This window comes from Pezoporus wallicus, unplaced genomic scaffold (genome assembly GCF_028554395.1).
Source record: "Pezoporus wallicus isolate ANWC-B61680 ecotype Strahan unplaced genomic scaffold, APGP_CSIRO_Pwel_v1 contig_3847, whole genome shotgun sequence".
Classification (NCBI taxonomy): domain Eukaryota; kingdom Metazoa; phylum Chordata; class Aves; order Psittaciformes; family Psittacidae; genus Pezoporus; species Pezoporus wallicus.
This window is the reverse complement of record NW_026639842.1, coordinates 3,972,976-3,999,815: the sequence shown is the minus strand read 5'-3', so window position 1 is coordinate 3,999,815 and position 26,840 is coordinate 3,972,976. Positions and strand designations below refer to the sequence as shown.

The 26,840-nt window shown below is 40.1% G+C and overlaps 1 protein-coding gene across 7 annotated transcripts in view; it reads left to right on the top strand.

The window, feature by feature from the left end:
- Positions 1-26,840, top strand: part of DPP6 (dipeptidyl peptidase like 6) — a 564,650-nt gene that overhangs the window by 221,929 nt on the left and 315,881 nt on the right. The window contains exon 1 of one of the 7 annotated variants that reach the window (XM_057416434.1): positions 12,730-12,862. The exons of the other annotated variants lie outside the window; for them this stretch is intronic. Within the exon in view, the coding sequence (XP_057272417.1) occupies positions 12,812-12,862 (51 nt within the window). The 5' untranslated portion in view covers positions 12,730-12,811. Of the gene's footprint in view, positions 1-12,729; positions 12,863-26,840 lie in introns of those variants that run through there. 7 annotated transcript variants of the gene reach the window in all.

The window sequence follows — 26,840 nt, the reverse complement described above, 5'->3', positions numbered from 1 at the left end:
TTTCCTCTTGGCACCTCTCTTCGCCTTTCAGCAACCTCCCCCTCCCATAACCTTCACTTATTCATATCCTTCTCACCATGCTGCTTTATCACTGTTTTCTTGAGATTCTCTTTTTCTTTCTTCTCTGGCCTTCAATCTCTTCAGATGTGCTCTAAGAGGATCTTTCTTATCCCGTATCTTTGAGCTCCAGGCTTGCCTTACTGTCCCTTCTTATAAATTCCTTCTCTCTCAGCCTCCTCTCCCTCCCAGCTCTGTGGGAAGGCTCAGAAAAAGGCAGCCATATTGTGGCTCCTGTGCCTCCAGAGGGTACCCAGCACATCCCAGCCTGAACATTTGTGGCCCCAGGAGCAGCACTCCTGGCAAGTTACTTACTGCCCTTGGGCATGGCAGCCCCATGCTGCTTCCCTGGCTGTCCTTCCCTATGCACTATGGGGAGGTATGGGGTGGCATGATGAGGTAACCAGAATTTTGTGCCATATTTTGCAGAAGTCCTAGAACTGAATTTTCCACATCCCTCAATATGAATGCTTCTCTTTGCCAAATACAGGCTCTGTATTTGTGTGCCTCTTCCAATGGAAGTCCCCATCCCCAGGCACCTTCATTGGAACAGCTGGAACAGCTGAGTTAGAGTCTGGCTATAGAGTCTGTGAACCTACTGTATGAGGCTGTATTTTGTTCAGGCCTTTATCATAATTTACTTTATTTTTTTATATAAAAATATTACAGCAAAATACTCACTTCAGTGCAAATCAGACACTTGGCTATTCAGGTAACACAGAAACATTCTCCAAGTGACATTTCTGAGATAAACGGTCTCTTGGATGCTATTCCACTGCTCAGGACTGCCTGTGCAGATGCACTCTTACATGACTGGGTTTAGTCCAACTGGTTTCTATTGTGAAACAGAAAAACAATTCTGGGAAATGCTTGTTCTGGAAGAGAGGCCACACAGATGTGAGGGGTGAGCTGGAAAAGAGGCATTTCAGCAAGATAATATGCTCTGTCTGAGCAATCTGAGTAATGAGCCTCTCTTTCATAAGGTGTACGGAAATGGCAGGACGCTCTTGCCACTAAAGCTTGGCTTCTCTGGGCTCTGGATGTCAGATACAAGGGTAGCATTTGCCTCTGGTGCTCCAGAGTGCTTTGCTGCACCTCTGCAGCATCACATGGGAAGGATGGCTGCATGTCTGATCACCAGCAGTGATGCAGCATTGTGTCCTCTCTACTCAGTGGGATGCCTTATTGGTACAAACCCATCCCAGAGAAAGTTCAAGCAGCAAACTCCATTTAATCAGTGACAAATCTGTCATTGCTCGTGCAGCCCTATGAAACTCATTGGCAAAGTCACCACTTTAACATTTCATCACTGTCACTTAAGGAAACAAAACCCAGCCAAAAAAATGACATGAATTTTCTTATTAACCTCTGAGTGCAATCACAGTATATATTTTAAAGGCCATACAGCATCAAGGAATATTTCATGAACTCAGCTGGCAAACAACAAATCTATTTCTTTTGGGTGTTTTCAGGCCTTATTCATTTATAAATATTATCAGGGAAAAATTATCTACTTTCCTACGTTATTTAAAAACGAAAAAAAAACCACAAACCAAAAAACCTCATTCAATTTCTCAACTTGTACCAGCCTGTTCTAACAGAAACTGAGGCAGTTTGCCAAAGGCTAATGATTCAGTTTTATGTGATTAGTTTCTTTAGCCAGATCCAGATATTTAGAGGAACTAATAATTTGTTACCCTGCTAATCTCTAAAATGCCTGCAAGGGTTCACATCTAACTACACTACTTTGGTCGTGACTTTTTTTTTTTTTGTTCAATTTTGTTCTATGTTGTTTAGAATTAAAATGTTAAAGTAAGAACAGAGCAATGACAAAATTAAATTATATGACCCATATAATTTTTCACAGCATGGCATCATAAGGATGTATAAGCAAAAACAACATAAAGGAGAAGTACCTAGATAGAAGCTGGAGGTTTAATTAGAGAAAATTATGTGGCTATAAAATTGTCAGTATAATACATAGCTGACCTTGATCAATCAAACTGTCCTTAAGTGGGGGCACAGCCTAACCTTCTGACTGTGTTTCTGTAGTTTAGATCAGACTTTGTATTGCAGAGTGGTATTTCAATGATACCTGATAGTTTGGGATGCCTTTAAGCTTAAATGTAATCTGGAAAGAAGTCTGATATTCAGAAATCAGTTGCCTTTATGTTTGCTTATGCTGGACCTCTTGGACTTTGATATGCTCAGGATTACCAAGAATTTTTAAAACTGTATCCTTATTGCATGTTGTACTATAGTCCTTTTTTTTTCTGTCACTCTAAGTACCAGCCAACACAACTCATAAGAGAGCCTTCAGGCATCTGTACAATGCTGACTGTAATGCTGCTAAACACTGCATTTACTAGTACATATCATGCAGTACTTAAGTTCATAAAAAGTTTAAAAAACATCTGCCAAATCTGCAGATAGCAACTGTGAAAAATATTTCCATTTTCACTGTATGTCTGAAGTAGCAATGGGAGCCCAGGTCTTGACTCCTGAAGTCTGCAGTGCTCCTTTCTTCTCTCCAGGTACTGTGCTGTGAAAAGCTCTATTTAAAAAAAAGCCAAACAAAACCATATATGTTTCTAAATAGGAAAGGAACAGGGGGAAAGGCATCCTTTTCCTATAATAAAATTGACTCAGATTGGTCTCTGTGGCCAATGCCCATCTAAATTGTCATAAAAATTAACATAGGAATTACCAGATCAGAATGTCACAGACTAATGGTCCATCTGGTCCAGTGTTCTGTTTCCAGAAGTGACTTACACCAGATGCTGCAAGGGAGGAATAAAATATTAAGCATTTAGAGAGTGCTGTAAGTGCCCTAACCAACCACTAACATGGTGGTCGGGCAGCTGCTAGGAAATCTAGTGGCAGAAGGAGCCTGCCAGCAATTCTGCTTTTCTAGTAAATAGAGCAAAGAAATGCACTTCCCTGTGGGATATCAGTATCTGGTGTATCCAGCCCTGTGCACATTTATCATTCATCCTGACCTCTCATGCACACATGCATCCAGATGCACACGAATCCTTTTTTCTAAGTGCAAAACATTTGCAAGGATTGCAACACAGTGGATTTTATGAGAGGTGAAAATTTCCTCAGGAGATTCACAGGGCAGAATTCATTTTAATCAAGCTAAGACATTTCCATCTGATCTAATCATCCCAGGCTCCCTTTATAATCAAAAGAGCAATACCAGCACTTCCAGGTCATGACTCTTCTGACCTGGTGTGGATGTCTGATTTAGGAGACAGTGACTCCACTGGCTTGAGCGCCATCATCTGCAAAAGGAGCCGAGGATGGCTAGCTCAGATGTAGACCTTTACAGGGCAGATGTCTGTGTTTTGCCAAATGAGTCCCACCTTTGGCGGCTAAGCTAATATTTTTAGAATGATAAGGGGTTTAAAGAATTAAGACACAACACAGTTAAGGCACTTGGGGACATATTTCAGTCTGCCCCTTTCCTTAGTCTCCCTTATTGCCTGGCAGTAATTACATCTAACGGAGTCTAGATGATTATGGGAGTGGGATAAGGAGCTTTTAACTTTTAACTAGCAGCTCAAAATGATCTGTCTTCATAATGAACAAAATGTGTTAGGACTAGATGGCCATGAATGGGTTGATTGCGTTGCTAATGGTTGATTACACAAAATGCCCTCTAGATTAACATTAATTGTTCACCTTGGTGGAGACTTCAGATGAAAAATCTGTCTGAACAGAGACAGTGATTTGCCTTCTATTTCCCTTGTAGAGTTTATCCTTTAAAGGAGGTGGAAAAACCCTGAGGGGATGGTCGTACAACCTCTAGATATACAGAGTTACCTGCCTTCTCCATGCCTGGTTATCTTTCAAAGTCACTGTGTCTGTGTTTGTCCTAATTTCTTTATATTTCATGTTGTTTATAATTCAATATTTGGTTGTCTAAAGTGCAGATTATATTCTTATGAGTAGAAACTACCTTGCTGTGTATTTTCTTCAAGTCTATTTCATTGACCTTTCAGGTTTTAATTTTTTTGTCCCCTGTGGTTGGGGACTGGCTGACTTAGGTGGCTGAGCAAGTCAAACGGAAATAATACCAAGGCTGGAAACCCATTACCGTTGTTAACAACCTGGGTCTGCACAGGATGTATAAACAAAAGTAGAAAACTGCAAGGCACAGTGCTGTATCATGAATCAATGTTACAGAGCAACAAACAGAATAGAAAGAATAAACACACTCCCCAGAGAGCAACACACCGTTAAATACTAGGTAGAAATCTTTATCTGTACCTGATAAGGGAGAGAAACTGAACCTGCCTCTATAAAAGAACATACTGTGAGTTCTGAGAATGAATGTTACACCATGGATGGAAAATTAATTTGTAAAGTGCAAAACCAGGCATTGTTTAATGCCTTCCCTCACAAGGACACCCAGTGACAGTTTTTATTTATCTAAAGAGCAATTGTGGAGGGAGAAAAACTATCCCTAGGTCTTGTGTAGGCATGGCGTAGAATAACGAGCTTGAAAAAAATACTATTCTAGCTGTAGAGACTGGGATAGATTGCCTGCAAAGGTTGTCAGGTCTCCATCAGTGGAAGTTTCTGATCTAGGGTTGACAAATATCTGACAGGAGTGGCTTAACCCTCTACTTCTACTTTGTAAGGTATCTTTCTTTCATTTTATTTCAGAACATCGGGACTTTCTTGCAATATGGTGGAATGTAATTCACTTTATTTCATTGTATATAGAACAGGTATATAGTGCCCTGCTTTCTGAGCTCGGTCAAGCTACAGAAACTCAGTGGAGAACAGCCCTGGAGCTGCTTGTCCTGAAAGTCCTTGCTCATCTGAGCAGCCCCAGCTGCAGGGTACATGGAAAGCTGGAGTGATTGGAGAGATCTGGTATCTCAGAAACGTGCAGCTTCCCATGGACCCCAGATCTTTTGCCAATGCATATTTAACAATTTGTGATAAATTTGGCCTCTTCATAGACTGCCAGCATAGTTGAGGTTTGCGCTTTCTTTTGCGCTTCTGTCTATCCACTTATTTCTTCTTCTCACTTTCTGAGCTTTCTTGCTCCCAGGTAAGAAGAGCAGTTCAACCAGATGTCTCTTAAAGTGGTCAGTAGCCCCCACAGTCCTCAGTCTCTGTTGCTGCTCCCAGCCCTTTCTGCAGTCCAAAACATTGGGCTCCTGAATGTAACAGCATGTCACATAATGCTGGTGCTGCTGGTGAAGGAGCAGGAACTTCTTCCCTAGTGAACCCAGTCGTGCAAATCAGGAGTAGCTGTTGCTTTAGGCGTGCCACGCAACTGAAAATGGAAGTTTTTAGGTGGCTGATTTAGAAAACAAAATGAAAAAAAAAATATTAGTTACTGACTGTATTTACCTTAAATATGAATAAGAAGGTTTTGCCTCTTAGGACTGAATTTCATGAAGGCATTGAGTATCTTGGATACCATGCTGTAAACACACTGGTGGAGATCTGAGAATCTTGTTGCTTTTTCTTCTCTATGCTCAATAGCTTTTATACATGCTGAGATGCAGAACGTATGCAATGCAGGGAAGGAGACCCTATTAAATGCCTCATACTGGAACCCTACAATCTGTGTAGCTGAGTGTGATGAAGACGTTGCTTGCAAAAAGTATAAAATCTACAACAAGGGGGGCATTTTGTGACAGACAGGGGTGATGGCAGGTTGTCTCAGATTATTTTGTTTCACCCAGAGCACATGCTGTTTTCAAAGCTTCTCTCCCACATCTCCTGCAGACTGGAAATCAGCCGCTGAGTGTGGCTTTGAATAGCTAAGGAATAGGTGCTATGTTTTGCAAAAGCTCCATGCCTGCAAGTGTGCATGCTCATATATGAGGAAGAACTTTTTTTTCCTATTCCTATTTGTCTAGTTCAGTGCGTCAATGTATTCTAGTTACAAATAGTAGAGACCATTAAATATACATTATTTCCTCCTGCTAACTGTACTGTTTCATACTGCTGTACTGTGCCTTGTTCCTAGTTCTTTTTGCTTGCAAAGGGCTGATTTTCACCCTGTGAGGACTGGTGTTCCCAAGGAGCAGGGTGCAGGTTCAGAAGCTCACTGCAGCTTCCAGCATGAGGGGCTGGAAGGTAACGCCTGCAAAGGTAGCTGCTTGCCCTCAGCTTGCCAGTGTAACTGCTGGCATAGCCATGCTGCAGGCCAGATCAGTGTGCTGATAAGTGAACTGACTGCCTTGAAAATAATGTGGTAAAAAAAGACGACTTTTCTGATCCACCTCACAGCGTGACCCCACAAGCAGTCGCACTGGCACAGCCTGGGGGGCCGCATACTGTAGTGTGGTTTGTATTTTAGGGAGTAGCATCGTTAAAAGTTATCTCCTGGTTTTGTCTGTTACTGTCTTGAAGTGAACAGATGTTCATCTTCAGTCATCTTTGGGCACCAACAAGGGCGGGTGATGTGGGGTAGGCAATGGGCATGTTGATCATTAGTCTCCCAATAGTGGCAGTCAGCAGGAAAATACAGTTTGGGGGTGCCTTACCTCACTGCTGTAAACAGGCAAAGGTTGCCATGCAAAGTCCTGCTTCTAAGCATGCAGCAGAATCAGTGCTGTCAGTGGCAAACTGAGTACAACCAGTCTTGGTGGCAAGGAAAGAATGGAGCGTTTCAGTTTTCTGGGGTTTGGCCAAAAGCTGCTGTTATATTTGGGGACAGCAATGATCAGCTCTGGCTGGAGAGGTAGGGGAAAGGTCTAGGTTTATTATAGGTAAGAATTTTTCTCTCCAGGATTCTGACCATGAGCCACAACTCTCTGTGGGCAGAGCTGAGCACGGCATCTACCTGACACAGTAGCTTTGAGTGTTTGCACCCATTTTCATCACAGTGCACAAGTGCACTAAGACATTTGCAAGCCTCAGCCATTATATGATCTTCATGAAATGAGAAGGCGAGTTGGGTGTTTCAGTTCCCCTCCTTTTACTTCTGGCAGGTGCTGCTCTTTTTGCAACAATACTTCTTGTGTGTGTGCGTCTGCTTTTCTCCATGGGTTTGTCTTCTCATTTTTGCTCTTCATTGGGTTGGATTGTGGCCTTAGGTACCATATCCATTTCCAGAGTCAGTTCATGAGCTTTGACAGGAGTCAGTGTGTGATTCTCCTGCTCTCAGTCATGAGAACTTAATGAGCAAACAGGACTGCAGGTTGCCACCTTTTCCTCTCTGTAGCTTTTCTTTGCGGTGTTTTTTTTTCTTTGCTTGTTGTAACATTCTGCATCTCCTTCCTTAGGTGTCACCATGGACTTGTGCAGATATTGGTTCTGTTAACTGTCAGAGATCATGTTCAATCAAATTCCTCCTGTTAATAATGATGGATATGTTAAAACAACTAAGTAGCAGCCTGGAATCCAGGAAAATATCTAGATGCTGATGAAGGATGTTAAAGTGAGGGAGTTCATATAATGATAAACCCTAGACCAGGGTTTACACATTTGGACTTGATAATGAACAAGCTTTGAGGGTTGTCGCATCTGTGAACCAACAGAGTCTTGTGCCTTCTTCAGCTTGGGAATCAACCAGCTGAAATGTGAGCTGAATTAGCTTTAAAAGCAAAGGTTCAAACTCAGATGTGATTTGCAGTGTTAATGTATCATGTGAATCTAATTTGCTACAAGGAGATGTCTAATTCTGGTGGAAATAAGGCTTCATCTATGCTGTCCTTTACTATGTTACTGAAATCGATCGGCTCTGGATTTGAACTTAGCTGTTGTGACTGATCCACAGTGCAGGGGTAAGATCAGATCATGACCTGACGAGCAGGTAATACTTTGGTGACATATAGACCCATGGGCTTACATAGGTAGATGGTGAAAGTTAGAGCAGTCCTAAGACCACTTCATGGGGCAGTATACTCTCACCAGCAAAAGAGGGTCACAGCTGGTGCTCAGAGTGCAGCCCAGCAGCAGGTCCAGCATGGAAAGATGTTTGCCTAATTCTGTCACAAGACCTCTGTGAGGAGTAAGAAATTGCTAGTAGCTTTTCAGGGTAGTTTGCTTCCCTCATACAGCAGGCACTTTTTCAGCCTGTTCCACTCATAAACTACTCAACTGGATCTTAGAATCATGTAACCGTATCCTGGGCTGCATCAAAAGCAGTGTGACCAGCAGGTCGAAGGAGGTGATCCTGCCACTCTACTCTGCTCTTGTGAGACCTCACCTGGAGTATTGTGTGCAGTTCTGGTGTCCTCAACACAAAAAGGACATGGAACTGTTGGAACAAGTCCAGAGGAGGGCCACAAGGATGATCAGGGGACTGGAGCACCTCCTGTATGAAGATAGGCTGAGAAAGTTGGGGCTGTTTAGCCTGGAGAAGAGAAGGCTCATGGAGACCTCATAGCAGCCTTCCAGTGTCTGAGGGGGGCCTATAAGGATGCTGGGGAGTGACTCTACATTAGGGACTGTAGCAATAGGACAAGGGATAACGGGTTCAAACTTAAACAGGGGAAGTTTAGATTGGATATAAGTAAGAAATTCTTTCCTGTTAGGGTGGTGAGACACTGGAATGGGTTCAAGTGTTCAAGGCCAGGTTGGACAAGGCCTTGGGTGAGATGGTTTAGTATGAGGTGTCCCTGCCCATGGCAGGGGGGCTGGAACTAGATGATCTTAAGGTCCTTTCCAACCCTAAATATTCTATGATTCTAACATTTTTTCCTTTCTATTCTTACTAGGAAGGTACTCTAGAGTTAGATAGTCACAAACCATCTTCTGATTTTTAGCTTACATTTGTGATTTTTTGTTTATACATCTGTCCTGTGTCTCTGTGATGTCTGTCCTGTGACTTTGGATTTAAATAGCTCTTCTTCCCCATTTCTGCTTCTTTTCCCAGTATATTTATAGATAGCAGTCATATCCCCTCTTAGCCTTACTTTAATTAGGCTCCTGTGGTTTCTCTAATGTGACAGGTTCTCCATTGCTCCAATCATCTGCCAGCCATTATTTGTGTCTGTTCCAGTTTTGCTTTCATTTCTTGTGAATATGAGTGACCAAAATTGTGCCCACTACCCAAATGAGTTGTCAGCAGTACTCTGTGATTTCCTACTAATATTTCTTAGTCTTTACTGGAAATAATAGTAAAGACTGAGAGTAATAGCTCCTTGCAATGCAGGTTTTTGTTTCACCACCTTCCACCCTGGTGGTTTATAATCCTGTGATTGATTAGTACAATCAGATCTTCTTCCTCTTATGTTAATTTGAGAGCTGCTATAGTAGGCTGATTATACTAACAGGAACACACATAGCACTGTTGCTGTCAGTAAATGCAGCTCAGGTGAGATTTTGAGCTTGCAGTAAATACTCTAGGATGATTGCATCCATTATGTTTAACTAAATTACTGGGTAAAATCTGAGCATCTCACCTTACTGGAAGCAAAGCAGCAAACCCCACAGCAGCAGTTATTGCTGAATGGCACAATGTTAACACGATGTTAATGAGTAATCCACCACGGCAACCAAATGGATGAAATTAATTTTGAAGTATGATCTGTAAGAATTTGAGGAGAAATTGATAGTTTTCATGTCCAAAATGTTCCATTGCTTTTTTTACAAAACATGAATATGGCTTTTGTGTACCTATGTTTGCCTCCTTTTCTTCAGCTGATTCTGTTTTTTACAAAGTGCTGGTTATGTAGGAGAAGTTGTATGGCTCAGTGAGGAAAGGACAGGAGCTAGACAGACACCTTACACTTGCTCAGAGGTTTGTTTTGAGGCCAGAGTGTATGGAAAGGAGTTGGGAGACATGAGAGAGTGGTTTGGTCATTAATAGCTGGGCTCAACTCTGACCTCCAGCTCCTTCACCTCATTAGCAATACTTTGGAAATGCCAGTGCTTTGACATCTGTGGGCTTCAGACTTCTTAAATCTAGGGAGAAGTTATTTTCATGAAGTGTGCCTGTCAGTGTAATGAGTATAGTGAATGAACTACACCAGTCCATTTAAACATTAGGATTTTACTGTGGTAAAAATGTGCTGGGAAGCTACTTTTCAGCACATTGCAATGTCAAAAGCCCTTAAACTGATGAGAGCATTTTGAATGATTCTGAAGTGGGTTAAATTCAGAATTTCTTTTTCTATGGCTTCTAACCATAATATTCAAACCACGAAGAAGAAAGCCACAAGGTAGAGTCACATTTGGCTTGACGTTGGCCTGGACCTACAGTGTTATTTGTAATCCCTGCTATGCCAAGCAAAAGGAATGTCCTGAACAATTTCATTTATTACAATACCTAAAGCCAGAAGCTTATGTCCATCTTTTGAGGGCAAAGAAGTATAAAGCAGATTCTTCTACTGCTTAGAGGAACCATTTCAAGGAATGACTTAATTTTGCTTTGAGTATCACTGGAGTCTAGGAAAATGCACCTTCAGCTGTATGTGTCTGGTGGTGCATAAACAGATAGGAAAGAGGGGAATGGCACTAAGATACTGGCCCAGCTCATGCTAGCAGGCTTGTGTTAACATAAAGCTGTCAGTCTTGTTCAGAGGCACAGTTACATGCAGAAGTCATACAACTGGACCTTAAGTGCACCTACAGTTAGTGCTTTTGCTCCCATAACAGCACTTGTCTGCATTTAACTCAACTGCAAGTGCTTGGTGCCTCAGTACTAACCCAGCATAACATCAAGAAGAGTTTCTAGACATTCTTGTACATCTAACTGATCATAAACTAATCTAACAATAAACACTAATAAATTTGAATATTTTTATCTGTCTTTTCAATGACAGGCAGATTAAGAATGCATCGTCAGAATGACTGACAAGTGTGAAAATTTAAAGTTTGGAATACTGTTGTCAGATAATTGTGAAGCTGATTACTAAAGGGGGGTGAAGTGCTTATAGAAAATCTAATAAGGTATAGCTAGTTGTTTTACATAAAAACAAGACATGAGTACTTTCATTCTTTATTAAACAAATGTCAGATTAAACTCTCATTAAAATAAATGGGAATGCTCCTGGTTGAAAAATATTAGGACTTTGACATGAAAAGTGAGAATAAAACAATGACATAGACTCGTAGGTCTGGTCTATCATTTTCTTCTGAAAATAGTACATAACAGCTCTTAGTGTCAACTAAACTTGGTATCCACATTTGAAATGGAGGTTTACATTTAGTGGAACATATCATGACCATTAGAAAGTTTGATGATTCAAGTCCTGAATTACTGCTCAATATATATCCCAGTAAGGGTTCTGCTATATTGTGTAAGTAATGGCACATTGCACAAGCAAAATCTTGCAGCTTCAGACCCACAGCACTTCTCTCTAGACTTTCCTTGCAGAAGAGAGAAAGTTTCATAAGGGCTGCATCAATATTGACCAGTAATGTCAAAGGTGGTCTTCTATGCAGCGTAACCTGATTGGGTACACACTGCACAGTATTTTAAGATGGGAAGAGAAGGTTTCTGTGATGCTATAACACCAAGATAAGGATCTAAAACAATGTGGCAAAGAAAGTAGTATCATTCACATGAGAAAGTGGTGGTCACCCCTTTTCTCTTGTGGAGAGAGGCAGTCTGTATACCAGGTTTTAGAAGCAAAACCCTTTTATGAATCTCTGTTGAATGACTTCCCCCCAGGTAGTACCTGGGTTGTTACAATACCAGGCTTTCAATTAGAGCTGACACTTTAAATGGGTGTCCTCTACGTAGTCACATCTGTAGGGATGGCTCGTTGCACACCACAGGAGGTAGCTTTGAAGTTGTAGCTGCCTGTAATAAATCAGTGTTTGTCAAACAAACTTATTTTCTCATTCCAGAAATGGACTTGAAATATGGTGGGGTTTTTATGTTTTACCAGAGAGGATATTTCACACATTTTATGCTTTCTTTTCCATTTCCTGGAATTATAAAAGGGAGCATACGAAGCCTAGATGAGTGAACAATAAAATCAAATGGCTCTTCTCTCCTATAGCGACCTGCAAGCTGTATAACATGAACAGTGAGCAAAATTTGTGACTTTCCATGGAATCTCCCTCCTGGATAGATTCTTTCACTGCCTCCTTTACGTTTGAATAAGAATCAGTACAGTTTCCTGTGTCATTCATTGATTTTCAGGAAACTTACAAATTGGCATCTTTGAGACTTTTGTTTTATGAGATTTTTATTTTTTTTGTTTAAAAAGAGAAAAAAGGTTAGGAATCATTTGGGAGGAATGACAGGTATGCACACTCCCACCACCATATAAACCTTACCTCCTTAGGAAACCACAAAAATAAAGTAGAAAACACTCCATGAGGTATTTCTCAGCATCATTCCATTGCAGCACCTTCCAGATATTTTTGTAATATCATGTGATTTTCATACATCTTAAGTAGCTTTAATTTTTTTTTTATATAGGATTAAAGCAATCCTTTTGTAAAGACTCATCATGACAGTGCTTTAAAATGCCACGACTGTCAGCTCACAAGTCTTCTTAAAGTTGGATGGCTGACATAATAGCATAATAGCATCTACTTATTTTTTTTTTTTCACTGACCTAAATCAAGAATTGGATGGATCAAGACTTCTCCCTCTCTGATCTCAAAGAAGGATTTGTTGTGGGTTTTTTTTAATGTCATGTTCAGCTATTGGTTACTTTATGCTGAGCTGTGAACTCTGTGGTTATTGGAAGCAGCATTAAAAGCCAGGGAGTGCCTCTGTTTTCAAGAATATCACTCCACTGTTTTAAGGCACCTGCCTGGTTGTAGAAATATTTACAGCCATATAGGATACGTATTTGACCTGCAGACATCAGAGATGAACAAATCCAAATTGTCCAGAGTGAAGAGATTAAAAAAATTGTGGAGGGTGAGTGAAAAATATGCATTAGTGTATTGGAAAGATTGCAATGGTAATGAACAAAAGACAAGCAGATAATTTTGATATTTGCAGACAAGCTGTCCTTCTGCATGCACGTTACTTGATCAGACTTTTCATTACAGGGTTTGATTGTGTATTTCCTGTCTTGCAGATCAATTGCGTCTTTGCAAATTTCTGGAGACATTAAGCATTCAGGTTAATCTGACTTTTGAGAAAAGTTCTAGAGAATTTGAAACAATAGCAACAGCATTTATAGAGTAAAACCCCTTGAAGAAACTAAGCTAAACTGATTTCCTAGGTGGCCTTTAAAAATGCCATTCAAGGGTGGCTGAATATAAAAAAAAATTACCAAAAAAAAATCTTTTTTCTCCTCAAGCTGTATTTTAGAGCTGAAATACATTGTGGTGCTGAACTATATGGAACGTACTTAAAGCGCATGTGGCATTGGAATCTAGCATGATAGTAAAATGAAATAAATAATAATATTAGGGCAAATTGACTTTGTAAGCAATTATATGTCTTATAGGTTGGAAATAAGACCACAGAGAAAATGAACAGATAATTCTTTACCAGACATGAAGTTAATTTGGTGCAACAAGTGAAATGGACATCTCTCTGATGTCTCATAAACTGACTTTCATAGGTTTTCTTGAGAAATTTGGGGTCAGTTTTTCTCATTGTTAAATATGACACAAACAGTTGTCATTTTAAAAGTAATTTTAAAGTCATTAAATGAATTTGTTTGGATGCTTTCAGAAGATGGGGATCTGATACCAGTTAATTTAAGTTACATAAAATATCTTGCATTATTAGTAAAATAAGGTGTATTTTCCCTGATCTGAAAATCTGTTGACTTGCTTCCTGATAATATCAACTTGAGTACTTGAAAGCAGCTTTGATTTGAGATTCCAGCAATTATGACAAATGGCTGATTTCCATAATATACAGCAATTCATAGTGAGGACATTCATTGAATAGTAGAGGATTTCCACATTTTTAAGTCTCTCTTTAAATAGAAGTAACGTCTCTATTTATGGCTTTGTTTGCTGAAAAGTGTTATTGCCTGAGTGAAAATTATATTTTAATCATCGTACAAGTTTCATTTGTGCAAACAGGCACAGTTTCCTTAGAAATTAAAACATATCCATTAAGCATAAGTAGATACTACATCATATTAAGTGAGATGAGATAATTACCATAGTCAAAGCATGGTTCTTAAATGGGCTCAGGGAGTGGTTTAGTTTTAAGAGGCAAAATGTCCTTCTTGGATGGAAATGTTTTACTTGCATATAGCTGTGTATGTTGTTGTGCATCTGAACACTTTGTCCTTTACCTCCTATTTGTGAAAGCTATTGAACTGCAGGCTATTAAGCATCCTTTAACTGATGCATTTTTTTCTCATCTCCCTAAAGCATTTGTCCCTATTCCATCATTGTGGTACCTGATATTTCAGGGTAATATAGCTCAAAATTAAATTTCTGCAGAAGCAAATGTCACTTTTAAATGTTACTGTTTCTTTTTCTTACTTCAAACTATTCTGGATAGAAGAATGTCAAAATCTTGAAGAGGGCTTTTATGGTTGGAATTGAAACAAAAGGGGTAGACCTTTTATTGTGCAGAGTGTGCATTTTTAATAATCCATAATGTATTTATGTAGGATATTATATGTCTATGATATGGCGCACACTCCCTTTCTCCACTTAACCCTTGGCATTAACTTGCTCAGTATTTATGGATATATCAAAATCATGATTTACACTGTACTTATCATTAACATCCCTTGCAATAACTCTCCATAGTTCTTGCCATCCTTCAGAATCCAGTCATAAAATGAAGAGATTAACAGATAATTAAATTAAATCCTTAATTATTTGGGGATGATGAATTCACTCTGTGATTCCAGAAAGGTATAGAGAGCCTTTCTCACAAGCAGTATAAATTGAAAGCAGTGGAGCTATGATGATTTATTCCTGACTCATAGTGCTAATTATCTAGTCCTCTTTTAAAAACATATTAATAAAAATGGGATGTAGGAACTGTTTATTAAAGTATGAAGCTTTCAAGATATTTTTGAAATATTATATACACTAGAAGATAGCATTGCTTGGAAAGTATCAGTCATTTTTCCTACCGAATAGAATATCCTTCAGCAAAAGGCAGGGAAACTTCACTTGTTTCTCCAGCAGTTTCTGATATCCATGGGAAGGTTCTCTTAGTTTTCAATTAACTTTTGATCTGGCGTGTAATTCATGTGGATCTCCGAAGTGTTGGCATATATCACTGACAGTTACATCTTCCAAAGTGTTCAGCAACTATCCACTCCTGCTGGTGAAGTGGCTGGTACCTAAACCCTCCTGAAAATACAGCCAACTCAGCTAATTAAGTGCAGAAAGCCAAACTTAACAGAAAAAGAAAAACAACCAGGAAAATTAATTATAGGGTCAAACCCAGCAGCAACAATAAGCAATCAATCTTTCTGTACTCAGTTCTGAGTACCTTTGCTTAAAAAAAAATCCCCCTACAGTCATTATAAAGAAGATTACAGATTACAATATTTAATGGGCATGCTGGGCTATCCTGAGGACTGAAGGTTATAATATTTAACTTACATGCTGGGCTGTCTCGAGAGCTCATTAGTAATGGCTGTTAATGATGCAAAGATAACTTGCACCAAGCTTGGAAGGAACACTGTGCCAGGTTTTGTTAGCAATAAAGAAGTAAAGCAATCGTCATGGAAACATAAAAATTGTTATGAAAGTAAGTAATGGCTACTTCAGAGCCACCAAGTCTCTTGTGTAAACCTTTGTTTAGAAAATGTTTAGAGCACGCATTATTTACTCAATAGTACATGCCATTGTGATCCATCATACCTATAAGTATTTAAACTCCCTTTTTTTGAATGTTTTTTTGACCTGATAGACTGTGACAGCTATAAAACCCTGTTATGGTCTTTCATGCCAAGTATTTGAAGGGATATTTGGAGTAAATATGCATTTTTGAAAAAACCCTGTAATTTGCTCTGGGAAGTGCTTATGGTGGTGGGCTGAAGCAATTTGTTCTCTTCAAGAACAGCTCCTGGAGTTGTCACTGATTCCATCAAGAAGCTGTACTTTTCTACTTCATAATTTGTGTATTTTAGGCTGTAAATTCGTATAAAAGCACTGACTCTGGACCTATTTCTCTTTCTCGCTGCTTCTTAAAAACATATCTTGATAAATATTACTTTAGGTGGCTTGTGTTAGTATGCATAGGGACTGAGACTGAGATGTAAAAAGAATGTCTCATTTAAGTGCTTTTGAAATGCATTACAATTTAAAAGAATTATAGCCTCACCACCCAGACCCAAAAGCAGGAAGGCTGCAATGCTTAAACCTGTTGACAGAATGTATATGCAGTCTTGTAATCCTGACTTTGAGATAAAAAGTCTTTCACCCTCCCTCAGGTGGCAGTGACCTGCAGTTTCATTGCTGAGGCAATAGGGTTTGAGTGCAAATTCCACCTAGTGTGGCCTTATATATTCTAACTGTTTTCCATAACATATCCATCAGGCAGCAATATGGTGTAGCTTAAACGTTTTCAGAGAATGCCATTTTTATCTTTCAGTGTGCAGGACAGGTACTTTTGGGTTGTGCTGTGTCATTGCAACCTGCAGGGGCTCTGCCTGTTCTGCCTGAGAAAGCGTATGCACATAGTATAAGCTGATCACTGAAGATCTGAACAAGCAAAGACAGATTTAGGAAAGGAAGCATGCATCTCAGGAAATGTCTCAATGACTTCTTTTCTGCCCCTCCCTCTAGTAGCTTTTAAGAGGAGACTAATGGGTGCAAAAGTACATCAATTAGCAGCCCGCACACCCCTGCCTTCCATTTTCAAGGGTGCCTCTCATCCTCTGCAGCGAGCACTAATGGGAAAAGGACAACTGGGAGAAAAGTGGGAAAGAGGGAGGAGGTATCTAAAAGTCTTCAGAAGACCCTCAACACAGTCAGGCGTGGAAGGACTTGGACAGCCTCTGGCCCCTAGCTGAGCACTTCCTGCCTTCCAACAGCAGAGAATGAGCCTGCAGCACCCATGGGTGCCTGCCCGGGCGGAGCTGGAGCAGCCTTCCCGTCGCATGAGCACCGGTGACCTGCCTGATGCTGATCTGGTTAGTGCTGGCAGGTCTGAGAGGCTTCCTGAATCTGAGGTGCAGGGGTGGGAGGTGGGTTGGGAAACTGCTTACTGTGTTACCACAGGGAGACAGAGGGGTCAGGATTTCTGGTTTTGTGCTCCTCCCTTTGCTTCATCCTCTCCTCACCTTTGATGATCAGCTGGTGGGGAAAAGGGGGAGGAAAAGGAGGAGGAAGGAGGGATTTGGATGCAGCAGCTCACTACACCACAGCTTCTGCTGGGACCAACTCCAGTCCCTCAGTCTCCAGGTAAGGAACAACAGTGACTTATGTGGCTTGTATTCCCCTTGTTTGAGGAAGGATTTGGCTATGTCCTCTTCAAGTCCCCTAATTTCAGGGACTTTCCATGGCTGAGTCAGGAGGCTCCATCATTTTCCCTTCCAGACCCACAGTTTGTGCCCTGGCCCAGGACTTGGCCATGCCGAAAGGACTTGTGTGGAAAGTACTCAGTGAACCAGGAAAACTACAAAACATCAACCAATTGCATGTAAATGTGAATCAATCACTTACTGCTTTCTGCTCGTGAAACTGAAAAAGTCCAAATGCTCATCTTGGGGAGGCCACTTGGCACTGCTGCATTGTCTGTGATGCAGTTTGCTGCTGAGGATGGCTGAAAACAAGCTGCATTGATTTAAAATAATAATGAAAGACATTTTAATGTTCTTGAGCATGGCAGTTAGTGCTGCAGAGGTCTTCCCTGCAAAGATAGGTTTGTTTGAACTGGTCTTAGTCATTCAGGGCTTGTCCTTTGTGTTGTGAGCCTAATGAAACAAACTAGTGTGAAATTAGTGAAACTATAAATTAGTAGAAAAGTAGATTAGAGATATTGCTGTGTATTGCTCCTTTTATAACTCTTATAATGTTTCTAGTTACACTTAACTTTTAATATCTGCTGTATTGGTCCAAAATGGTAACTACTTAATTCAGTACACATGTAAGTGTTAGATCTGTGATTGCCATTCCCCAAGGTTAGTAAGGGACTCCCAAGGATGGTAAAGCTGTTAAATGTAAACTGGATTAGAGAATTTACACATGCTTACAAATCTCAGTGACCAGCCTTTAAATGGCTTGATTTAATTTTTTTAATGGGCTTTGTAAAGCAATCTACAAATATATCCTATTGCAACTTTAGATTAAAATGTAGAATAAGTGAAATTGCACATGCTGTTTTAAAATGCTGTTTCTGCTTTCCATTTGAATTTTGCAAACCCCTATGGCTAAAACTAAATATCGGAAACATAATGCACTGATCCTGCAAACCCTTATTCACGTTAGTAATTTCACTCCTGACAATGGTTATTTTAGTTTCTGTGGAGACTGCCCATAAAATTAAACATATCTATAAATGTTTACTGCACTGTCAGACAAAATTAATTAATTGGATTGTTAAAAAATGAGTGAAGGTAGGTATTCACTATCCTGGTGGTATGAGGGTTTTGTATAGAGTTGGTTGTAATGTAGCTAAGACACAGTTATAAAGATCAGGAACTGAAGGGTGGCCTTCTGGTGGGCTGTGTATTCATCTCCCTTACCGTGAGATGGCTGACCCTGGTAATAAACTGCCAAGAAGACCTGGAGGGGAAGGGCCCCTCACAACATTTTGGCTGTCGTAGCAAGTTCCTTTCATGTGGAGGTTATTTTGTCTGTAAATATAGGAGAAGCTGCCTGTTTATTAACTTTATTTCAGTCTGAGTTACAGTCATACTGGGGGTGACATCAGAACCTCTTTACCACAGGGGGAGCATTTTAAGCAACATTTTACAGAAATAATACTCTCAAAATGTCACACTGCGGTAAAGCTGGAATGCAAAATTCAGCAAGCAAATGAAAATGTGCATGTTTTAAAACTTTTGTTTAAAGTATTAATTTGTTTTAATTGCTTTTCACCTGTGATCCTCACTTCCCAATAAAACATGCTAACATCTATTCGGAAATCGATCTCACTGATGCTGTGCTAATGTCTGTAATCACTGTTAGCAATGACAGCATGCTGTACAAAACCTACTTTATCATTTCTAGTCAGCATTTTGACCCTGAATGATGAGTTCCGAGGTTTCTGGAGTAAAATCCTGGCCTGCTTGAAGCCATTGGCAGACCTCCATCAGTTTTGATAGGTCAAGAATTAGATGCTGAGGGTCTTCTGGGTGACTGCATCTAATTTAAGAAGCCAAGTGGCACAGGGGCTTAGCTACATTGCTTGCATAGCTAGAGAGCTCCAAATATTCTGCTCTTATTTAAATGAGATGCAACATATTCATAATTGATTTAGTTTATTTTTAAATTCTAAAGAGAGGGGAAAGGGGAAGGACAGCAGTGGAATTGAGCTCTCCTATTCAGGGCCAACATGAGCAGCTTCTCTGATTTTTGCATTATTTACCTCCAGGGTGGAGGGACCTCTTACCACCACAGGTCAGTCTCCTTTAGCTCTTTCTGAAGGTGTCCACATGGGCTGCATCAGCATGTGTGGCTCCCATGGACTAGGTTTCTCAGCACTAATAAAGCAAGGATGGGGAACTGGTACTTGGCAATTGATTCATTTTATATAGCCACAATGATCTTCTTGGTAGAGTCTTGGGGTTTATTAAAATAAAGAGTCCATATGCCACTATCAGATACAGGAACCTGAGTCTAGTCCTCCTAATTTAAGTTCCTAAATAGCCTTTTCGCTCTCTTGAGAAAGGGGGAAAAGCCATGAATGTGTTTTTCTTCCCAAAAGTGTTAATGGGGGAGAAGCTGAAATGTATTTACATTCACCAAAAATAGCTTTTCATGAAAAAAATAAGGACTTTTAGTTGCCCGTATTTAAAGGACTGACAAAATGCTAATGAGAAATGTAAGCTTCCATCTCACACATTTCCAGTACTACAGAACACTTCCTCGCTAGTAGGATTCAGTGGTTTCTCTGCCTGAGAACAGACTGCCAGTGGCTCTTGACTGGCAGTTTTGTGGTCCTTTGAGGGCCTGTCAAGACAGATGGGTCATCCTGCTCAGCCCTGTCCCATGGTCCCAGCACAAAGGTAGATCTCTGGCACATACTACCTCCCCATCACCCAAAGAGGTGAGAGGTCTCTGGGGTCTAGTGGGACCATGGGAGCGAGGCTGTGTTGTGGACAGAGCTTGTTGGTGCCACAGCCAGTGCCATTAATCCCCTCTCCAATACAAAATGCTGAGCAGGGAGCAGCCCTTTCCCCTTTGCTGGCACTTCTATTGAAAAATGCTTTTCTTACAGATGCTTTCTTGCACAGCTCAGTTACAGTTTGCCTCCTCCAAGTAGAGGGCAAGTATTTATTACCTAAGGTTTCATGCATCTTTGATACAAGGAATAGTTTATGTAAGCTAGGAAGTGTGTGAACCTGGACCAAGCTGGCACCTGAGGAAAACTGCTGGTGGTTAAACTTGCATGTGCCTCGTGCTAAATTGAATATTTAATCCGATGATTTTATAGATTATGCTCTTGCAAACTAATGTGCAGAATTTAATGGCAAATAAAGCAGTCACTGAAGGCCTAGTTATAATAATTTATTATTGCTTTTTGTTGGCTTATTTTAAAGGAACTATTGTGTTTGTACTGGGACTCCTGTTCACCCTGTCCCCTTAGATGGTAATGATGACTTCTCCTTTGCCCAGCAACAGCACATATCTGCTTGGTAGATAATTGCTGCATTTAGAGAAGGTATAGCATTAATAGTATGGTGACCTTCTAGTAAAATGTTGCACATATTAGAAAAATGGTGCTAATAGCTCAGAATGCCTCTGCAAATGCAGAAGTTTGCATAATTACACGAATTTGGTGAGTGTAAAAGCCATCTAAAATTAGTGATCTCTGATCTTTCAGTTCATAAAAAATTGTTTATGTAAACTCAAGTTTACCGAACTCTAAAGACTTAATCCCTTTGCTTTTAAGTGTTTTACTAGGTGCTCTGTGACAAGATTGTTTATTGTGTGCAGTTATCAGTTCATGTCTTCAGGCTGGATGACCAGCTTTTGCTCACACCTAATATCATATGCTGAAAATCAGAGTGATCATCGACCGAGGCTGAAGTCATCCTAAGATGGAGAATTGGTCAGGAATGCAGTTACCTCATTACTCTCGGTGAAGTCTGGACGGTTTTACTACAGGTTAATAAACAAAGGAATTTTTCTTTCCATCTTGCTACTGGAGGAGTTCCTTCATCTCTTTTGTCCTTGCTTCAGACATACCATTGTTTTATTTACGGCCATTTTCTTCCATGATTATTTCCTTTTATTACTAATGGTTTCCAAATAACTCATGTGTCAGACAATATGGTAAGGGTAAAAAGTATTTTTGTGCTGACTTTGTTCTCGTCTAATACCTACAAGAGTGAAGAAGTGGGTCTCTTGCACCCTTCTGAGGTCAGACATAATTTTGTCATTCTTACTCACTGGTGAAAGAAAATGCCCTTTCCATCTTCTGCACAAAGGAAAAGACAACATCTGGAGGTGAGTGATGCCAGCAAGCACCCTTGTATGGTTAGAAAGCCCAAGAGGGCATATATAACCAGCAGGGTGTATAGAGACCTGCTGGGGTACATTTGAGAGCATGTAGTCTAATTCTGTCAGCCTCAGAGATGAAGAGGGGGAAAAAAAAGGTCTTTCTTAATATGTTGACTGTTAGTCTCAACCATCTGAGAAAGCCATTTTTGTTACTGAAAGCTCTCTATCATTCAAAGTACCCATTTGTCTTGAGCGTTTCTATTGTGTTAATGCATTAGAGTAGCTGGGCTGCATTAAGTGTAGTAAAGCTGTGTCACACAAATGTTCTCAGATAATAAAGATGTGCAGTGACTCAGAAGAGGGTACGCAGATTTGCCCCAAGATTCATGTCTAGACTTTGAACTTCTGCAAGCAGGGAGGCTTTAGAGTTGAATTGGTTGGCCCCTTGGGAATATGGCCAGACTCCTAGCTGGAAAGTCAATAGTGTGATAGATTTTATGATGTTTGAAGTTGGGATCTGATCTGTACGGAGTGTGGAAAGGATTTCTAGTGAGCATTTCTTGCCTTGTTGTGTAGTTGCTCCCCATAAAGCCTGGAGCAAGCTCTTGCTGGACCACATGAATGAAACAGGTTTATGGCTGCTTCCTGAATTTTGCTGCTTTTATTGCTTCTGTGGAGCAGTTCCTGAGAACCAAGTATCTCTGAAAAAGTAACTTGATTGACAGTAAGTAGACGGGATATTACTCTCCTCAACATCTGCTACAGTTTCAGGCTATGTATAGTAATTGATAGGGCAATAAGTCTTGTCGCAGAAGGACACTGTCTTTGTTTTGGTGCTCCCTTCTGGAGCATATCAAGACTGATAGCTGCATCTAAAAGCCACACTAGGGTGGACTGAAGTATTTTGGCACTTTGCTCTTTACAGAGGTACTGTAAAAAGATGTGACACTGAGACTTCCAGCTCTTAGCTTAAGTCGTTTTAGAACTAGGTGATTTTAAGGTCCTTTCCAATGGTAATCATTCTATGTGTTCCCTGTCAGCTCTGCCAGAATTGTTTGTTTGCTCAGAAGATGAAGCAGTAATAGTATAGATTACTTTGAATAAATTCAGTTTATTTTAAAAGCAATAAAATAAAAATATAAGGCTGAGATATTTTTGAAAGACACATGTATGACTCCCCCTAAATCCTATGATTTGTGGTGACTCATAAATTATTTATGGATTCTTTTTGAACAGCTTTTTGCCTTTTAAATATGAACTAGCATTTGTTGGTTTATAACTAATTGGTTTAGTCATACTACAAAAGCTGATATATGAAAACTGTAGATATTAAGTAAGGCAGAAGCCTCTGCTTTCTCAGCCCATCCCCCTAAGGCTTGATGATTGTCTCTGAGTTTGCTTGGTAGTTATGTATGAAGATTAATTTTGACCGCTGCAGGTTACAGACTTGATTTTTGCAATAGGATTGCATGCAAGGCATCCATTAAGCACATCTATGTTGCTCTCTAAGTTTAAAGTCAGTACAGTTTGCTCTAGCTGTCCTGTGCATGGAATTCCTATGGGTGATAATCAAATTAGACTCTGGTATCTGGATACCAAGTTCAACTCTGGCAGAAGTTACGCTCAGCTGACAGACTTATCCAAAAAGCAGGGGTCAAGATCCTTTTGGCAAGACTTAGCCCACTGCTCAGGCCAGCTATTAGCTTCTGTGGTAAGTCCTCCTCTTGTATGCATACCTCACCTCTACTTCTAATCATGCCTCTACATAAACTGATAGTATTTTTAATGTTTCTGCTTATAAGCACTCTAACACCACTGGTCTGTTCCAAGGACAATGTCTGAGTATCCAGACACATCTCATGGAGGTTTTGCAAAGAGAGTGAGCTCTATGCAATTCGTTATTAAAAACACTCAGGTTCTTTCTTTCATCCCTGGGACTGCTCCTGATGGTGAGTCTGCTGCTGCTTTCCACCAGTGAGCACTCAGGGACCTGGGGGAGTCCCCTGAGGAGTTTGATCCTTGCTGCAGGGTGCAGCAGGTCTGGCCACAGCCTTGTGCCCAGCGTTCTCTCCTTCACAGGGATGCTAGCTGGGTGTGCTGCTGCTGGTACCCTTCAGACATGTGTTAACTGTGCCCATTTTCCTTCCTCAGTCTCTCCTCGCTGAATTTCTTGTCTACCTGGTGTGTACCAGGATAGTGCAAAGAGGACTCTACCTCCTCATTTGTGATTAAAGTGTTTCCAAGAATATCTTGAAGAGATTCCTTTGGCCTCTCTTCCTACCATGTCAAACCCAGAAATCATATTTGCCCCTGTTTGTTTGGCTTTTTGCTGTGAATTTGTCTCCTTCAGTGCTCTTTCATAGGATTACACACAGTGAGAGGAAATGATCAAAGGATTTGAACAATTAGTGTATGAAAGAACATTAAAATATGTATAAAATGCTTTGATTTAATGAAGAGTAATGTGGAGATGAGTTTATAACAGTCTACATATTTATGAAAGATGTAAACATGAGGAAAATGAGAAAATATTTGTCATAACAAGCTGGAGTTTAATTTACATTTAAGGAGTGAAATTTTAAATGGAATAATGTATGCTGAATATAAAGCAAAGCTTTCTGCCTCTAACATCTCTTTAGCTATGGAATAGTTCCCAGGGGATGCAGCTAAATCCCTTTTCCATTATACAAAAATTTTCACCTGACCTAGAAGAAAGACTAAAATATTGATTTAGGAGAACAGTCTTGCATCAGTAAGGAGGTGATCTGAATGATCTAATGGTCAGGGTTGTTTTCTGTCACTAATTCCCAGGATACAATGGTCTTTGAATTTGGCAAGATCTGCAGAGGGTAAATGTAATTTCTATGTTTTGTGCTATGCGGTGAGGATAAACAGCAACTGCTGCAATGAATTCCAGCCTTCATGAGGCTATGGTGGTACCGCATCTAATTGCTTTGCAGATTTTATCATATTTTCGCTTGATGCTGTTAGGGGAAAAAAGTTTCTTATTTCCTTTTTTGCACCAGCAGTGCTTTACTTGAGAAGTACTAATGTTGTTCTAGCATAAACAGTGTCTGTGCAGTGTGGTTGATATGGGTGCAGAGAAAACAATCTGTTAGACTACCTATAGGAAAATTTATTCCTCATCACTTCCACAATACTTAGAAATTTCCCAGGACAACAAAAGCAGTAATTAATTCTTGAGAAGCCCTTTGAGGTGGGCAGGCATCATTATCCTCATTTTACAGGCTAGGCTCCCCATAAGGATGTTAAGTCTCTCCCAGAGTTAGAGGCATGATGTGGATATTCAGTGCTGTATGTGCTGGAGTTACTCAGGACCTTTCAAAAGCAGCTTACTTGTGAGCATCTACAAATAAGCTTAGAAGCCTAGCATTAGTTTTCTATATTAGAAAACTGTATCTTTACACACCAGCCCACAGGAACTATTGGCGAAATGTAAAGTAGTAGCTTTTTCCTCTACTCCAACTTTAATGTCTGTTTCCTTTTAAACAGGCACTCCCCAGTCTAGTGCTAGTGATTTCTCCAAAGGTTTTTCAAGAGCATGTCTGTCTCGCAGTCTGGATGAAGCTCTCCCAGCTGAATATGCACTGGGCAGATGGGAGAGATGGGCCAAGTCCATGGGCCATGATGCTTCCCCAGGCTTGCACAACTCAAACATTGCCATTCTCTATGGCATGGCCATTACCGGTACCAGTGCAGACCTCCTGCAACCTCATCATGCAGCTGGGAGCTGGCATTGCAGCTCCTAAAGGCTTAAGTGTGTCACTCCCCAGACATCCAGCACTGAGAATAGTCTGGGGTAGCGTTTCACCTGATGGGGAGATGTGCCATAATGGAAGCAAACAGATGCACTAGCTGTGCAAAGTTTTTCAAACCTAATAGTGTTTTGCATTATCAAAGTATATACACCATTCAAGATAACACTTTAGTATGCAATTTAGATATATAGACTCTAGATGTGAGTTTGGAATCATGAGATTCAAAGGAAGAACATTTTCCAAAGAAATGGAGCTCTTTTACAAGTACAAATTTACTAAATACAAATAATTTGACTTCAAATTTTACAGGCTTATAAAAGGTGATACAGAGATGATGTGACAGATTTATGCATTACAGTCACACAGAATATATGAATGTGTGATTATGTGGACAGGAAGTGATAAGAAAATAAATGTAAAAAATAAGAGAATTTGTTAAAATCAACCCCCAAAAAGAACATTAACAGGCAGATAACCTAATTAGGGAGAAAATCTTCCCTGACTTACCTCAGTTCAGAGGCATACATTAAGATTCAGGAGAGGTTTCAGGCCATCTGCTAATATAAAACAGGTTCACTGCCAAGGAACACCATTTTGGTATGAAACCAGTCTGCCTTTTATTATCCTATAACTTGTATGAAGTTAGCTTAATTTCTGTTAGGCGACTAAATATAGTATTATTAAATTATCTTCATACAAGCATGGTAAACAAATATCCATACTGCTAATATGAAGTTATTTTACTCTCTGTAAGGTAATGAATATATTTATTCACTGATTTGGAACTCAGCTGGCTTTCAGACTTCTGCTTTAGAAAGCTCCAGGCCACTTCTTTCGAATCTTTTTTACTTCTAATGTTTTCTAGAAATCTTTAATTTCTATTAGTGTAGCTAAACAGAACAGATGAAACCTCCAGTTATTACTTGTCCCTGCTAATCTCCTTCATGTATTGTTACATTTTTTCTCGATATTAATGTTCCTGGTATTATCTTTTGCTAAGTAATACATATAGGACTACAGAAAGATTTAAGATTAAATTATAGGACTGCATTTAGCACAGTTTTCTCTGTGCCATTCTTCAACATTACTAGGGATTTAGGTCAGTCATCTAAGGATTCATCTCCTAACTAGCAGATAGGTTTTCTTTGAGTCAAGTCTCACAATTCTCTTCTTGCCACATCTGTAAAGTGGTTCATGAGAGGCTCCTGGCATGCTCAGATAAGTTTCTTACATGGCTCTACACAGTATCAAAGTCCATTATTTACTTACCAGCTGTAATCCCTCCTCTGGCCTCCCTGCAGTGGAAAAGAGCTGAACCACCAGTCTTTCTGGGACTCAGCTGAGCCCTGGCCAAGGCATGCTTCATGCAAAAGATCTTTTCATAAAACCAAAATCCCCTCATTCACAAGCCCATTGCCAGTGGCAAAAATTTCTCTTATCCTCACAACCTCAATATAGGGGAAGGAAATTGAAAAAAAAACAAAGAAATTACATACTTAAAAGCAGAATAGCAGTTTAACATAGATGCGAAGTTCTTGGTATCAACTGTGATTCAAAAGAATTCAG